This window comes from Dromiciops gliroides, chromosome 4, assembly GCF_019393635.1.
Source record: "Dromiciops gliroides isolate mDroGli1 chromosome 4, mDroGli1.pri, whole genome shotgun sequence".
In the NCBI taxonomy this organism is placed as follows: domain Eukaryota; kingdom Metazoa; phylum Chordata; class Mammalia; order Microbiotheria; family Microbiotheriidae; genus Dromiciops; species Dromiciops gliroides.
The window spans coordinates 116,895,882-116,914,070 of NC_057864.1; the positions used below are offsets into that span (position 1 = coordinate 116,895,882).

An 18,189-nucleotide genomic window follows, 5' to 3' on the forward strand; every position below is an offset into this window, starting at 1 on the left:
ATTTGTCCAAGATCATCCAGAGGGGAAGAAATGGAGGCAGGTTTTTTAACTCAAAATATAGTGTTCCTTAACTGAGCTCTCAGTTTCTTCATTTGTAAAATGACGATAATACTGTTATTTCCTCAAAAGGTTGTGAAAGTATTATGTTAGAAACTTAAAAGTGACCCATAAATGTAAGCTATTATTTCCCACTCTAATCTTTCTAGACTGCATAGTTCAGGTTCATGAAGGAAGGGAATGAGGTCCCATTTTATTTCAATATTTTATCTCTCCTCATCATCTACTACCAATACTTTAGTTTTCTTAAGGACTTGTCATATGGTCAGCATGGGTCCTTTATCCATTAATTAATGCAGATTAAACTCCTTTCTATCTTGGTAGATACCCTTTGGGAATTGCTGTGGCCAAACATTTAATAAACCTACACAAAAGCTGATGACAAGCCTTTCCAAATATAGTTAGGCCAATCAGTTGACAGATACACAGAACCTCATCACCAGGTGTGCCCTTGACTGATTTTTAGTCTGGAAGAATCTGCTGGAACTGATTCTTTGTTGGTCTTCAAGAACACCAGATGAGACCTCATAGTGTATTTGAAAACAAAATGATGCATGCAACTCACAGAATCTGAATGATATGGAATTAGATATCATTTTTCCATTTCCTGGAAAGGTGTATCATCATAGGACCATAAAGCTGGCCACACTATGACTGAGAACATACTTTATGTCTAATAATAAATGACCTGGAGTTTGGTTCTAGGTACTGACAGATAAAACACCCAAAGGAAACAGTATATAAAGCACATGCTGAATACAGTTAAAAATTATCACATCCAAAATCACAATCACCACTCTCCCTTGCCCACAAACAGCTGTGTTGTTGTCAAAAACATAAACCAGTCAGAAGGTCACAGCAGAGAGCTGGAAGCCAACTGATGATAGCACCAGGTGGAGAGAAACCATGAATAAAAAGTTGGCTATGAGAACCTGAAAGACTTGATGGATGTGTTTACTTCAAAAGATCTTCAAAGCCACATCTAGAAGCAGGAGCAAAAAAGTTTATAATCCCTTTGCTTGTATTTTGTCCTTTGGTTTGAGATGATATCTCCTCTCTCTTCACTTTGCCATCCCATTCCCTATTTCCTGATTACTTGCCTACCATTTCTTTCCCATGAGGATATTCTCACTAGGAGTGTGAAACTTTCTTATCAGATGATATTTGTGAAACACCAAATACAGTGTCTGGCACGTAGAAGGTGTTTAGTAAATGCTTATTTCCTTCCTTCCCAGAGTGTAATGATACCTAGCTTTCCCTGTGGGTTCCATCACTTAGCTCCTGATTTTTGCTTTGGGGCTAGGTAGAATGATAAATTTAACCTTCTCTCATCTCCTCCAAACCCCTTCCATAGGGTCAAAATCCAGTATCCCTCTCTCTATTGCCAAGCCATATTTGACTTTCAGAAAGATGATTTGCTCAAGTTCTCCAGGCAATTAAGTAAATATGAGCTTGGGATGAACATCTTCCCTTTCTCCTAGTCATTAGGTATCTGTATGTTGTGCTTATAATATCAGTCTTGGGGCTTCCAATGTCAGACTAGTGATGACATTTTTTCTGTGGTTGTAATAGGATTGCAGTGAGCAATAATGCTCCCTCATCATCATCATCGCCATCCATATCTTCATCTGTATACCCAGTGTCAAGGAATGTGCTGAATTAGAAAACTATTCCCTACCATCCATTCCCCCTTAGTAAACTGGTGATAATTGAGGGCAAAGGTTGTCTCTGCAAGGAAATCAATCCATATATTGAATTTAAGTGGAATAAACAAAGATGATATTTATAAACTGTGTTTCAGTGCTCAATGAAAGTGATCCAATAAAAGCATTAGGAAATATTATGGGGCTTAGCCCAATGCTGGAGGTAAAGCAGGTGCCTTGATCAAGGAAAATGTTGTAATGGCAGAAAGATTGAGTCAATCCATAATACTATTCTTTTAAGTCAAGGGAGGATCTGGTGACTTGTAAGCGCTGACATGGCTCATCAGAATATGCCAAGAAATTGGTTTTACCAACGATGTTCTGCCACTGATAATGTCCACAGAGAGGGACACCCTTAATGGTCTGACTATTGAGCATTTAGCCTTAAAAACATTTACTGAAGCTCACAGCAATAGCCTACAAGCCTATATAAATGATAATATGTCCCTTATCTTCCAATCCAAATTTAGGGCAGTCTCAAAGGTCAAATAAGGAATTCAGCCCATTATGAAGACTACCCAGATTCCATGTCCCTCAGGGACTAACTAGAAGGTTTACAGAAAGCAACTGTAACACCTTTTAAGAGATTAGTTATAATAGCCTAAGAAGTTTATTACTATTATATAATTAGTCAAGGACCCCGACACTTTCAGATAAAAAAGAATGTCCTTCTATACATGCCTCAAAGTATAAGGAGGGTGAGAAGGGAACTTGGTCTTAAAATGTTAAGCTTGACCAATTCCCTCTAGAACCCATTGGGACAGAGATGCATTTCTCCTTAGTAGCACAGTCTCAATTATGGTCTTACAATTCTTGGTTAGTTCCTTCAACTTATGAAATTCAGACTCAATAAACTAATCTGTGGCTGTCTCTATTGCCCATAATTGAATTAGCCATGTCTCTAAAATCACCTTCTACTTCTGGTGATATTTAACCTATAGGTGAATTGTTCCCTTCTATGTCTAGTATAGCTATGAGAGACAACCACTCAACTGAGGTAGCAAGGTTGGGAACCTGCCACTTGCCTGAGATTGATAAAGGCTTGGGTATACCTGTCCCTTTCTCTTCTGTAACCCAGACAGATTCATTTCTAGGAGAGTCTGATGTCTCCTCAGGAGAATGGGCTTCTCACTCTCACATTCATTGGCTCATAACCACCATTCTGAATACTGTGGAGACAATTCTATTTTTATCTCTGATCTAGAATTCCATCCCTTCCCCCCCCCCCAAAGGGGGAAAGAGTAAAGAAAAGTACCCATTGTGTAAATATGAATTGCATATGGCACATAATTTTTTAATTTCATGCAAATAAAAGGTCAATAAGAAGCAAAAAATCATTGTGCATATTATAGAATAATTAGAAGAAAAATCAATAATAATACTACTAGTACAAAAAGTTGGGAAGATAGAATTGAAACTTTGTTAGGACATAAACCAGTCTTTACAAGGCTAGTAACTGGTCATTTCATTTCTACTGAGCATAGTCCAATCAAATGCCAAACTTGACTTTCTCTCTGAGGGTCTCTTTCTCTCTGAAATAGTCAACTCTTCCTAAGATTCCAGTTCACTTTTGCTGATGCAACTACAACTGATTCCAATTTCCCTTGTCATTGTCATTAACCTGTTCTTACTGCTGTTTATGCCCTCTCTCTCCCTTGCTTCTCATGGACCAGAGAAGAAGAAAATGCTAATTACCCTCACTGCAAACATCTTGATGCTTATCAGATCAATTACAAAGGAATGAAACACACAAGATATGTAACAGCAGCCAGGGGTCCCTATCTAAGCCTGACTAGTTGATTTTCTACTCCATGTAGGAAATAGTGACATCTGTGGCCATCATGCTAGGGGTGGAAAAGGGCTTAATTTTTGGTAATACCCTGAAATGTTGTCACCTAAGAAGCTGCACTGAACAGAGAGGGATATTTGGAAATTGTTTACTTCAATGAACTGTCCCCCTGGGTCCTTAGTTCTCCTAGCTCAGTAGCTCATCAGAAGGCTCTCAGCAGATACATGGCCAGAAGTGTTCCCCTCCTCCAAGCTTCCACAAGATCACCAGGAATAGAGAATGATCAAACACCAAAGGTAATGAAATACCAAGGACCCTGATAATGCCTCAATATCCCTTAATTGTTTCCATTTCACCACCAGAAGACACCTTGGCAAGGTGACCAAATATCTTCTTCAGATTCCAATAAGAGAGATAATTGGGATCTATGATAAAGATGAAGAAGACTCAACCAGGAGAAACCAACCTGTTGTTGTTGTTGATCCTTCATTTTAGAAGAGGACCATGACAAGAGGTGATTTCATGACTTGTAGTGAATTGAATTAAAGTGAGGGAGGACTGTGTAAAGTCACCAGCCTCACTCTCTCCTATGTATGTGTATATACATATATGTATATATACATATATGTATACACACACATATATACATATATGTACACACACACATATATATATATACATATATGTATACACACACACACATATATATATCAGGACAACTAGAGATGGTTCTACATGTTTAAGGCAATTGGGGTTGTCTTGCCCAGGGTCACAAAGCAAGCAAGTGTCTGGGGTGAGATTTGAACTCAGGTACTCCCAACTTTAGGTCCAGTGCTCTATCCACTGTGCTACCTAACTGCCCCATTCTACTGTTACTAAGTAGTCTTGCATTCAAGTTTTCCACTTGTAAAGCAATGTATTTTTTTCAATCCTTGATTTGTGTTATATTATGTAACTAAGGCTTCAGTTTCTACCTGGATTGACTCAATAGAGAAGAAAGCATAATATTGGAAAGTAAAAAATGAACTTGCCATGTAGGTTGGCTATTTTGTTTTGAATACTCAACAAATGCAATCAATCACTGATGTCATTGGGCTATTTTAGGATACTACCCTTGCAAGTTATGAAGTTAGATCAAGTACTGGTGGTGAATCATCAAAATTAAAATAGGAATACTCCTTTGGAAGTCAAAATGCTCATTATAAATCCAAAGGGAAAATATTTGAGCTGTTTATGGATGACTGTTTAGAATGACAATGTATCTCTGTTGTCTGTAGGCAGGTGACAGATACCATGACCAGCTATTTTTCTAGTCCAAAATTGATTTTAAAAGAGTTGCATTTTAAACAATATTAATTAAAATGATTTTCTTAGTAGAACAACCAGAGAGTCCTTTAAAACTGAAAGATGTAAAAGGAAAATCATTATTATTTCAATAGGATGCATGAAATTTAGACAATTAGATTGTCATGAAAAGAATAAGAGTTGAATTCAACTGCAATGCTAATTAGACCATGATTAAGGGTCACAATAGTTTGATGCAGTCATCATTTTAATGTACTTGAAAATTTGATTCTCAATTTCAGACTTTTGATAAATCTGAATGTTTGGATTTCCAAACAGCAGGGAACACATCTATTTTCCATTCTTGTTTTGTGTGAGCCAACCAAGTTTCATGAAGCAATCCTATATTTAAGTGGCACCCCATCTGTTTCCTCACTTTCTGTAATTTCATTCTGTTGAAGGCAAAAAATTTGTAAGTTCTTCACTTGATTTCAAAGCAATATGAGAGTCCAGACTTGAAATTTATAGGTAGCATATAGTCCCATGCTTAAGCTAAAATAGTAACTAGACTAGCAAAATTATTTACTATACTTCCTATGTGATCTTGATCATTTGAGAGTAAGGGTCATAAATAGGTCAAAATACAAAGCTGGAAAACTTTGGGGGGAAAACAAAGAAACAGAATGTGGATAATTCAAAGCAGGAAATAATTAATTTGGCTTCAAGATAATGTTTTACTTGGGGCATGTGGGTGTGTGTATTGTGTGTGTGTGTGTGTGTATAGGGTACAGATACTGAGATATTAAAAGATGACTACATGTTTAAGTTAATGAAAATATTTCCATACTTCATATCTGATCTTTGATAGGTCAAGTTTTAGTTCTTTTAGGTTGCTAGGTTGGCTTCAGTTTCTTCTTCTGTAAAAGGAGATGGTTGAACTAGATGGCTTCTGAGGTCCTTTCAGATCTGTATCAATGACAATTGTTCTGTTGTTATTTTTATTAATAATGTGCAGGCTTTCTAGTTGTATTTCATGTAACTTGCTTTTTTTGTTGTTTACAACAAACTTGTGACAAATTTAAATGAGTCATTGGTCTGAAGCTTCTTTGTGGATGTATTTTCCATCAAGTTCATGCAGATGTCACTTATAAAGGGCCTTGTATTACACTCTTGGATCTTAGGCATTCCATAGGCTCTAATTATATAGATGATCAGAAAATTTCCCCACTGTCCTATGGTGCTTTGATCCCTCCTCTGATTTCTTTGCATCTCAAGTCCTTGTCACAAAGATTTTGATTGATGTTGAAATTTTATGTTGTTCCTTGTACTGCTTCAACAACTTGGATAGTGTGGCTTTTAACCTCAGCTTTTGCTTGCAGTTGTTGATTAAAGGAATCTAGACCTTCTAATATGCCTTTGCTTTTTTGGATTCCTTTTCACATGTTTCTTTCTCTTTTTTGCCTTTAATTGGGTATTATGACATTCATATTTTCTTCTGTATATTCCAGCTAGATAACATTGTATCGGAAGACAAAGGTGTGCTACTTGTTCTGTTATTCTTTTTGTCAAGATGATTCTCAAAATAGCTTTGAATAGGGCTAGTAAACTCTATGCCATTCTACCTATTTCTTTTACTCTTAGGAACAGCTGATCACACCTGACCAGGGTGTTGGACTGTGGTCTCACTAAAGCCAAATGCATCAGCATTTTAGTATTTCAGACCTTTACAATTACTATAGCAATCTCAGGGCACATATATTCTGCCTTTTCCCCAACTAGAAAATCCCCATTATGTCATGGAAGATTGGTTGGACTTTGGATAGTTGTCATTATTATTATTATTATTATTATTATTATTATTATTATTATTAGTAGTAGTAGTAGTAGTAGTAGTAGTAGTAGTAGTAGTAGTAATAGCAGTAGTAGTAGTAGCAGCAACAGTGATAGTAATGCTTTTGATTAACAACAAGATCTTACCTCCCCATAAAAATACACAACTATTCTCTTGCCATCTGGGCTCTAATTTTAAACATATCTATCTAACGTTAGAATTTGGGAGATGCAGGAAGACTATAATGGGAGGAGGTAGATTGATAGTGTAGGAGGAGAGAGAAGTCTATATTGACTTTGAGATTTAGATTCCAGGTGCTAAGTACTTGCTAGTCTTAATTAAATTGTCACTGGAACCATCATACTTTTCCAATTGCAATCTCACTTGTTTCTCATGGCTTCCTCTACTTTCTAGCAGAGGGTCTGTATATTAACTAATGTAACCCATGCAGAACATTATCCATCCCACCAAGCCATTGCCATGAACATTTAGTAGTATTAGAATGCAGATATTCTCTCCCAGAATTCTCTAAGTTTCTGGGGCTTATTGACTTTGAAGGAATTTCCTTCAAAGAAAAGCCAATCAGATAAAACACTTTGATAGTAATTCTTGTGCCATCATCAAGCATTTAAACCCATAATCATGACTCATATCCACTCCCATTACCATTCACTTTTGAAATGAAATTATTTTCAGTCATCTTAGTCAACACTACCCAGAGAAAGAAATTACCTGTGCACCATCCATGCTTCTCCTTCCAAGTCTGGCAAAGAGCTTGGGATGACTTGGCCTTCTTCCCAGTGAAAGTGGGGAATGGCAAAACTAAAACCAAGACTGGAAACAAGGTGCTAAGACCACAGTGGTCAAGAGCTATTGAAGAACCAGCAGCTCTAGTGGCGAGTACAATTAAGGTCCAGAGCTCAATTTTCTCCCAATCCCCGTCTCCCCATCTCCTGTAGCATATCCTGAGCAAGCTCTAGTCCAACCACTTTTCTTCTCACTCTCCTTATCAGTGAGGTGTGGATAGGAGAGAGAAATAAAAAACCTAATTTCTTGCACACCCTGTCCCCTTCACTTTCCTTCATAGCATGCTCAACCTTAATTTACCAACAATCTATGTTTTTATGGTATTTTATAATGATATTTATATTAACTGATTGCATTCAAATGTGTACATGTGAAATTGATAAAGGGAAAGCTAACTTGAAGGGAGAAGAAATTTCCCCATTCCATGGTGGCAAGAGAGTGAGCTTCCAGATTATTATCCCCTAGAGGGTTTTTTTTCCCTAAAGAGAGACTTAATAAGGATAAGACCTATAATTCTTTTAATTCATCTCCCTGTATCAAATACTTCTTTACTCAAATTCATTCACCATTTAGTTGCCAAAGTTTAAACCTCTTCATACCTTGGCCCTTTCTTTTAATTTTTTCTTATACTTTACTCTCCTCTAAACACTGTAAACTGGAGCAACACTGGACTACTTCTGCAGTTCCTTAAATACAATACCCCATCTTTCATTTCTATGCCTTTACTGTCTTCCATGCCTGAAAGCTCTGCTCCCTCATCCCTGATACTGAAGTTCCCCTGATTTCCTTCAATACCTAGCTCACATCATAACTATTCCAGGAGGCCTTTCTTGATTCCCCTAGATGTTAATGCCTTGTCTCTCTCCGAGTATCTTCCATATACACTGCATAAAACTTATTGCTATCTGATTATTAGCGTGTTGTCTCTCACATTTAACTTCAGTTCCTTAAGGGCCAGGAGTGTGTTTCTTGCCTTTCTTTGTTTCTCTGGAACTTAGTAGAGTGCTTGGTACATAGTGAATGCTTAATGAATACCTATTGATTGACTGAATCATAGAGTTATTAAAGTTTGTGTTGGTGTGGTTGCCTACAGGGACACCATTCGAAAAGCTGTTGCTGCTATTTAGCCTTTCCTGTTATTAGAAGATTCCTAACAGAAAAGACCCTATATATGCCCAAGTTTTTCATAAAACATCCTCCCACCCTCCCCATTGTACCAAGCCTCTTTCAACCCAGTGACAAAACTGTCAGGTGAAAACTGAAAACTAATCTTTATGGTGCAAAACAATTTGGTTCTTTGTTTTCAATGAATTAATTGGTTGTTTGGGCATTAATTATATATATATATATATATTCATGATTTAAATGACAGTAATAATAGCTCCCATTTATATAACACATTACAATTTATGATGGAGGTATGATTATTAAGTATGAAATTTATCAAGTTAGTCATGCAATTATATTATCCCCCTTTTATAGATGATATAACTGAGGCTGAGGGAGGCTAATTAACTTATCTGAATTTCTACAACTAATAAGACTGTAGTTGGGTCTTATTTGTCTGAATTCAAAGTCCATTACCTTTCACTAGGTCAAACTTCTTCAGTCATCATAACCAAATGCTGAATGAAATGATAAAATTACATTAATTTAACTATCATTCTGCCTATGAAATTCTAAGTAGTTTGATTTATTTTGTTATAGTGAAGGCAGCAATCATTTTGAAAGAAGAGAAAAAATGAATACATGGAAAGCCCTTGAATATAGGATAAAACCTACACTTGTAATCTAATTGAATTGTTACTTCTCTTAAAAATATATTTCTGCTTTTCTTGAATATTCAGAACAAGAAAACAGTTTTTAAAAAATCCAAATCAACACACAATATGAGGTGCTTTCCAATAAACATCAACTGTAGATTATACACAAGTCAAACCCATCTACCTGTTTACTCCAGTTTAAAATCCTTCTAGAGAGCAGAAAAAAGATACTTTAATTTAAGATTTTAATCTTTTCATATATTACAGAGTTTCTGTAATGGATTTTGTGCTTCTCAAAACTAAAAGATTGACAGCTCTAGGTATTATAGATTTATTAACCATTGGTTAAATGGTGAGAGTCAGTGTAAAGCATTTTCACAAATTCCACTATCTTGGACTTGGATGAAATACGTCCTACTGAGCCTGAAGTAGTTAAGAGTTGAGAAAGTTTTAAAAATCAGTAAAATTGTATAATTTTCCCCTTATAAATTGATGTGTCATTGCAAGATGGCCCTTTCTAAATATATGCCTTACACAAAATATTAAAAGGAGATATTTATTGAACTAAGAAAGATTCATAATACTGGAGATTTTAAAGGGAATTTTTGAAAACTTCTTGACCTAATATAACAGCAAGTAGTTAAATTATGTTAAGAACAGTGAGAAACAAAGCATGACTAGAGGATAAAAAGCACTTCTGGATCATGTGACAAACAAAAGATGGGAGACTGAGGATTTTCTCTGGCCCCCATCAACTCTCAAAAAATTTCCCAAAGAGGAATTATGATCCAGAGGTAGAACAATTGTGGCTATTTCCACAGGAATTAACAAGTTCAACAAGAAGTAAGGGTGAGTTTGGAACCATCCTATTTAAGTTCTGATTCCTTAACTTGACAGGAACCCCTTTTGAATGAAACAATCAGAACTGAGTGTGAATGGGACCTATATACCTTCTTGAATCAGTGAAAGCCATTGTGTGAGAGCATAAGTCCATCCTTAAACAATTTGGATAAAAAGGAGAAATCTTGAAATTGGAAAGAGAATACTAAGGGGCTGGATTTTAGGTTAAAGTAAGCATTGCATTCCTAGCCTACCTTTGAGAGGTAAAGGGAAAAGTGAGCAGCAGCAAAGAAGGGAGGGATTGAGGATTTCCATTGGTTCTACATGCATCAAAGAGTGGAGGATCCAAGCTGAGAGAATTCCCAAGGAAAGGTCCACTCTTTCCTTATTTTATACTGTATTATAGCTCACTTACTTACCCCAAGGGGGTTGAAACTACCCCCTCCTAGGTCTGATACTTTAAGTAGAAAGACTTTTCAATTCAATCCTAGTTAATGTATAAGAGCTAAAGGGAAAGCTATGAAACCATTTTTAAAAAGTAACAGCCTTATGAATTAATAGTGGAGAATACTAATCTTTCACTCCCTCACTCAGCACTTCTACCCCACAAGTTCAATGCTCCAACAAGGCACGCAAACCAAACTAATGGATTATGCTGCATTCTGTGCTGACATACTGCTTCTGTCCTTCCTTCAGATTCTTACTGAAACAAGCAGTGGACTTCAATTTTGCCAAACCACACATGGGGGAGTATGTGAGGGTTAAGGGTTAAGTTAGAGAATTCAAGGGGGCAAAAAACTCTAACTTGAACAACCACCCTACCCTTTTTATAACCTGAAAAGAGGGTCAGACATAGGATCAGCCAAAGAACTAAAAAATGGAGTGAACAGGGTGACTGTGTACAGGACTGCAATGGGCTTAAAGGAAAGGGGAATGGATAACAGCTATGGCCAATTCTGTCCACCTGGAAACTATGGAGAATCGGGACCCAATGCCAGTGAAAAGTACATTCAAAGTGTGAGAGGACTATATGCTCTTCACTGTTACATATTTACAAATATCTTATTTTATCCTCACAACAACTCTGGGAGCTAGGTGCTTTTATTATCTCCATTTTTTTTACAGTTGAGGAAGCTGAGTCACACAGTAGTTAAATGACTTGCTTAGTGACACAAAGCTTAGAAACGTTTTAGGCCAGATTTGAATGCAAATCTTCGTGACTTCACATCCAGGGCTGTTTCCATTGAGCCAACTAGCCACCTCTCTACAGAGATGTGTTTTCTTTTTTTTTAATATAACATTTGACAAACTGAATAGTTTATATGCCTTTCCACAAATTATATATTCAAAATACTCAAATTGATCAGTGAAGTTAACAATGTGGGCATTCCCTCCACTCATGACTATCCATGACTGCCCATCTTTAGAGACTGTTGCCCATATTCTTATATAACTTTAATATGGGGATCAATCAATGCTCAGGGGAACTTCCTATATTTCACTTGATATCAGAAAAATATCAGTGGATGATTTGGGGTCCCTCTAAATTAACTTCCATTTTTTGCCATTTGACAAAGCTATCCCCCTTTTTATGCCTATATTTATTTGATGCCAATCTTTATATTGACTCTCTTTTTAAATTCTTTGATAATAAAGAACTACAGTCTGTTCATACAAGAATGAACCTGCTAAGAATGATTCTTTTAAAACATCTAAATTAAAACAATTTTTATTTATATAGCCCTTGACTCATTTTTTTTAACCTTACAGAATTGAGGCAAAAATCATTCCTTCTGTTTTAGGTTTTAGATGGTAATATAACTAGGATGATGGCTTTTGGAAAATTGTTTTCTCTCAAACAAAGCACTATACATTAATCATAAAGCTGTGTTTATATGGGTATATGGTATGTGTACATATACATGTGTGTATATATTTGTATTTTTACATATGTTTGCATATATAAGCATATATGTGTGTTTATACATATGCATATTACATGTATGTTATTTCAGGGGTAAGTATGAAAAATATTTTATTTGGAGTCAGAAACATGAGTATTGTGATGTTTAAAATTTAATGTGTTGTCACCTTAAATTAGAAGCTTTAGCACCAGTCTTTGGGCATTAAGCATTTATTAAAGTATACCAGGTATTCACGTGGAGTTCAGAAAGTTAAGAAAAGGCCTATCTAGCCTAGAGTTCCAGCCTGGTCGAGTTCTTGGTTGTGCCATTTCATTCTTTTGTGACTTCAGACAAGTAATTTCACTTCTCTGACCTCAGTTTGGTCCACTGTAAAATGAGAAGTGGGGCAATATGGTCTTCACTATTTTTTTCTTGGTCTGGATGCTATGATCAATTCAGATAGGAAATACTGTGATTAATTATTTTATGGATTTGTTCTACCTAACTGAAATGACCAAATTGACCCATTGCTTTTGTCATGTAAAGAAGGCTTGATATTCTTTTGATGGAAGAAAAGTAATTTTGTTTTGATTTCCTTCTAGCTTTAGATTGGAAGAAGAGTCAAATATTAATCTTTCAAATGTTGGACTGGACTGGATGCAATAGTTAATTTTCTTATCAAATACACCAATCAACATGAAAATTCAGTTATCTAAAGACAGCTTAAGGTTTCTAGGTAAAGTGGATATTTATTTCTCTTTCCTCATTTTCTACCTATGTGACTGGAAATGAAAAACAAGACCAAATTTAATATACTTCTCTTCTTTAGAGATTCAATGGAAGTGAATTCCTAGTGTTATTACAGGTCTTATCATTGATGACTTACGTGTGACAAAGCACCCTTTAGGTACATCAATTAAGAGAGAAATAAATTCTTTAGTACTTTATAACATCTCTGATTTGATATAACAATTAAATATTTCCTTTTTGATGAATCTAAAATATCAACATCTTGGTTTGTGATGACCTCATTTATTTTGTGTTGTAGGAATTAGAAAAAACAACAACAAAAACCCAAACAGAATGTAATAGTGCTTTTATAATGGATTTCATCTTCATACTGATTTTTTTCTAGTAATGTTTATAAAATAGCTTCAGATATTTTATATTTTATAGAGATAGTATTTTTTTACCTGATGGACTCCAGGCTATAAATATGGAATAGGGGTCAATTACTGTGACATTATATGGGGCACATATTTCTTCTGGGGTTGATTTGGGAGTCTGCACAACATAGTCATCACTAGTGCTGCTGCCCCCTCCAGTGCGGGCTTCCAGTTGGTAAACGTAACTAGAAAGAAAAGAAAGGGGTGGAAATTGTAGTAAAACAAGGTATAGTAGGTTTGTGTTATCTCTATCATTTTTCTATTTTCTATTTAGAGACATAGATCATATAAGTGATAAATCAAGTGTCTCCTATTAACTAAGCTAGATTTGCTATGACTGAAACTGAAATATTCAGTTAAGAGAGTTTATTCTTCATTGAGCACTGTTTCCCTGCCATTTCTTTCCTTCCACATATCAGTCAGCATGACTGACAAGGAATATCAGGATGGACTGAGTGTAGGAGGCCCTGAGATGATGATAGTGGTGTCAGTACAGTTCAATTCAACAAACATTTATTAAGTTCCTATTTTGTTCAAGAACCTGCGTTGGGCACTGGAAATACAAAGACAAAAATGGAACAATCCCTCCCCTCAAAGAGCTAACATCCTATTGTGAGGGAATAGGGAGAGGAGATCCATTCTCCAAATTATTGGATCCTTTGAGTTCAGGTAATTCTGAATAATTCAGACCCCCCCCCCCAACAAACAAACAAATGAACAAACAAACTGTGATATACTAGAAAATATCCAAATTTATCCAATTCATTGTTTAAAATTCTATTTTGCAGCCTTATTCCGTGCTGACTGTTTTATCACTGAATAATGATTTAAAATTTCCTGCCTAGAAAGTAGGCCATCATAGTTATCTCAACACACACAGTAAAGTGGAAAAATGCTTTTTGTTTGTTTTTTTTTTTATTTTAAAGCAAAGAATATTACTGAAGTAAAGCATCATACTTTGGTCTCAATTATATAGTGATTTTAGGTTTGGGGGATGGGAGAGATTTATTTTTTGTAAATTTACATATTTGGTTCAAATGATTAGCTACTTATTTATTTATATATTTGCATTTTTAAAGAGATTCTAGAAGCTCTGACAATAAGTGATCTCTTGTTATAAGAATCTTCACATGAGAAGCCCACTTAGCAAGGATCTCTTTTTTTTTGTTGTTAAAGTATAAGTATTTTTCTTATTTCAGAGAGGAAGAAGTATATCCTTTCCTTTCCCCTCCCTATTTGCCCAATAAACAAAACAAGATAAAAAAAATACCTTACACACCAAAATTCTTCTGGAGAGTTAGTGCTACTCTTTCTTGAGTTTACCTGCTATTGGGCTCCAGGCTGTCATCTGTGAAATTCTGATCTTCTCTGACACCCAGAAAGACCACAGTTCCATTACGACGTAATTGATATTCAGAAATGAGACCATTGGGCTTTTCTGGCTCATTCCAATATAATTCCACTGTTGTAGAGTTGATGATAATATGACGTGGTATTGACCAGACTCCTAGTTATAATAAAACAACTTTTTTTTCTTGTTGAGTTAAAAAAAGTCATATTGACATATGACATAACCAACAACAGTACTATTATTTGTTGACCAAAAAATCACATTTTTATCATCACTGAATGATTTCAAGTTATGGTTTTCTATAATGTTGGAAATAATAGGGGACATTATTTTTAAAATGAAAGATATTTGGCTCAGTCTGAAAGTTTAGTTCACTTGATAGCTAATTATTGGGAAAAAGGATATGATTGTAGGGTATTGTTTATTTCTAGGTTTCATTTCTCCTCTAATAGCTGTACCTTATTCAACAAACCAATTACGACTCTGACCAAACATGGCATGACTTTATTGACTCCAAAGATAAAATATAAAAATTTAGTTCATAATATGTTTCCTTCAGTCACACTTTTTGTTCTTATCCCCAAAGGTTTTAGGGTTGTATTTACATAGTTAGTCACATTTAAAATATATCAACATTCCTTGTTTATATAGCAGATCATTCTGATAGAAATGAGAAATTTTATCAGAGAAGTACAGAATGACACAGAAGTTTGGTTTGCTTCCAGTTCAAACCAGAAGTTATAGTTTGTATTTTTCAAGGGCTTGTGACAGTTCTGACTGAAGTTAGAATGCTGTTATATATGTGGGAATGATTGAGTAGGCAAAATCAAACTACATAGACAGCCTAAAATTGCTTAGTTGTTACCTCCTGTCTACATAGAATTCCCTCCTGCCATCTTATTGTTTTTCTTCCCTACACTCAATACTAAAAGAAACAATTTCCGTATGTTGTATGTCATAACTGTGAAGTAACATAAAGCTACTTGTGAAGGAAAGAACTGTGAAGTCATAAAATAATTATTATTCCGTTCACACTTTTCACACTATTGAGTGACAGAAGATATTTGATTTAGCAGTATTTAATTTTCCATGAAAATGAAGTTGTAGAGGGCAGAGAAACTCAAGTCCTGTGGTATTTCACATTATACTTCTGTTTTAGCACAGAAATGGGGAGAAGTGGGTGAGTAGTGGGAAAAGATCAGGCTGGTAATGAATGAATTCTTTTGTTAATGTACTCCCTATCCCTTTAGGACACACATATATTAAGCCTTCAAATTTAGTCTGGCTCATTTCAAAATTGGTATCTTATAATTAGTGGTACTTGAGCTAGTAATTTAAAATGACACTACACTTCAGTCACTACATTACCATAAAGCAACACAACTTATCTGTGTAGCTAACTTGTGCCTTTAAAACCTTCAGGTTATGCATCCAGCTCACTTTTATTTCTTGTGGAGGTTATTCACAAATGGCACTGACAGGAAATGGATTCTAAATCCATGTTTCTTCTGGAGAAAAAAACTGGTTTATTATTCTTTTACATAGTTATTTGTGTTAACAAAAAAGTGTGTGTATATCTATATATTTATATCTCTGTCTGTCTATCTATCTATCTATCTATCTATCTATCTATCTATCTATCTATCTATCTATCTATCTATCTATCTATCTATCTAAACTCAAGGACATCTCATGCTTTCCTATACTGTTGAAAGCTATAATTTTTAAGTCATAAAATCAGTAGACTTTTAAGAAATTTTGCTCATATAAGTAGGAAAAAGAGATTCATGTTTTTATAGAATTCAAATGTGTGGATTTGGTGAAGTAAACTATATTGGGTTTGAGCAGGAATCCCTGTCATTTTGCAGGGATTGAATTTCAGCCAAAATTGGTAGAGGGATCCTTCAGAAATTAACCATTATCATCAAAGTATCCATTTGATACTTCCCCTTTCCAAAAAAATCCACTGCAGGATTCTTACTTTCAAAGGAACACTCAGCTTTTTGACATGCAACATTCTTTATATAGAAAATATCATTAGTGAAATCCTGGTGAGGAGCCATATGCCCAGTATGTGGAATTTTCCATTTTATTTTCCATTTACTAGTAGGAAGTTCAGGTTGGATATTCTGAGGTACGACAATCCCTATCATCAGAAGGGTAATGGACAAAAAGTACAGGACTTTATTCCAGAATTTATAACTGTCTGCTCAGTAAGTCATATGTGCCTCAGTTTTCCCACAGTCAAGGTGTGGTGATTATGCCCCCAACTATGGCAGAGAAGACTAACAAATTAACTGGTTTCTGACTTACATAGTATTAAGAAATTTATCTCTATAAAACCAAAGGGCATCCTAAGTGACACAGGGGCTATGACTGGAATACCAGCTAATTGAAGAGAGGAGCTTACTTATAAGAAAAAGACATATAAAGTGCATTTAACTTAACAGGCTATAGTTGACATATAAATTCAATGAAAACATAATGTATTGTCTCTCCATAAGGTTTATCATTTGTTTCTGTTTTTATTATATATATGTATTGTATATATGTTTGTATGTATATATGTACACATATATGTGTGTATACATTATCTTATACACACACACACAAACACACACACACAGTGTTATTAGTTACATAAAAGCCCCTAGTTTTGTAAAATAGTCCTTCTCCATTTTTTCCCTCCATCTTCTTTCTGCCTATTCTCTGAAGCTCTCTATTTAACATATAGATGAGAGAACTGGGTCAGCAATTACATTAAATTTCTTAAACTGAGAGAGACCACAGTATAATCATAATTAATAATGATGATGATGATGAACAACAACAATAACAACAACAACAAAAATAATAGCAGCTAACATTTATATAATGTTTTTGTGCCAAGCCTTGTATTAAGCACTTTGTAATTATTATTTCACTGGATCTTCACAACAGCCCAGGGAAGTAGATATGACTTTGTTATTTATATTGGAAAGGGTACTTATTTGGAATCAAAGGTTATGGGTTTTAATACTGGCTTTGAAACTTACTATATCTATGATCTTAAGTATCTTCTCTAAGTCTTAGTTTCCTCATCTATAAAATTAGAGATTTGGGCTCAAAGATCTCCAAGTTATCTACCAGCTCTATGCTTTTATAACCTGCAAAATGAGGCAGTTTGAATGAAATCATCTTTCAAGTTCTTCATCCCTCTGAGTTTATGTATGATCCCACAAAATGTATATATCTCTGTGGGGAAACTAGTTTTATAATTATTATTGATCTTTTGGTCAATCTCACACTTAATTTTCTTACAGTAGGCCATAAAGTCTGAAGCCCTCAAGGAAATGATAAGGAGACTTTCTTTCATAAATGAAATAGGTATAAATGACTGATAAATGAGAATATAAAAAATTGTCTAACAATTGTCAACAACTTAACAAGCATTTAAGTGCCTAATTTGTGTATGGCTTAGCAAATAGTTACTAGTAATACAGTTAATATAAAGCCATTATAAGTATACCCTTCCTTCCCCCAGTTATAGAAAATTTGTTTCATTACCCTGAGGAGCAGCCTGCAGTGTTCGGCTCACAATTGGCTGACTAGTAGTACATCCAACAGATGTACAAGCTGTAAGTGTGAAACTGTAGTTAGTGTAAGCAGAGAGCCCTAGAAATAAACAAGAAAAAAAACAAGGGGAAAAATAGAT

General features: G+C 35.1%; 1 protein-coding gene across 1 annotated transcript in view; it reads right to left on the reverse strand.

The window, feature by feature from the left end:
* The window catches only part of USH2A (usherin), a 1,082,898-nt gene that overhangs the window by 167,779 nt on the left and 896,930 nt on the right, over positions 1-18,189 (reverse strand). The window contains exons 55-57 of the mRNA XM_044004202.1: positions 18,042-18,149; positions 14,468-14,651; positions 13,164-13,329 (exon numbers count right to left, since the gene is read on the reverse strand). Of these exons, the coding sequence (XP_043860137.1) occupies positions 13,164-13,329; positions 14,468-14,651; positions 18,042-18,149 (458 nt within the window). The remainder of the gene's footprint in view (positions 1-13,163; positions 13,330-14,467; positions 14,652-18,041; positions 18,150-18,189) is intronic.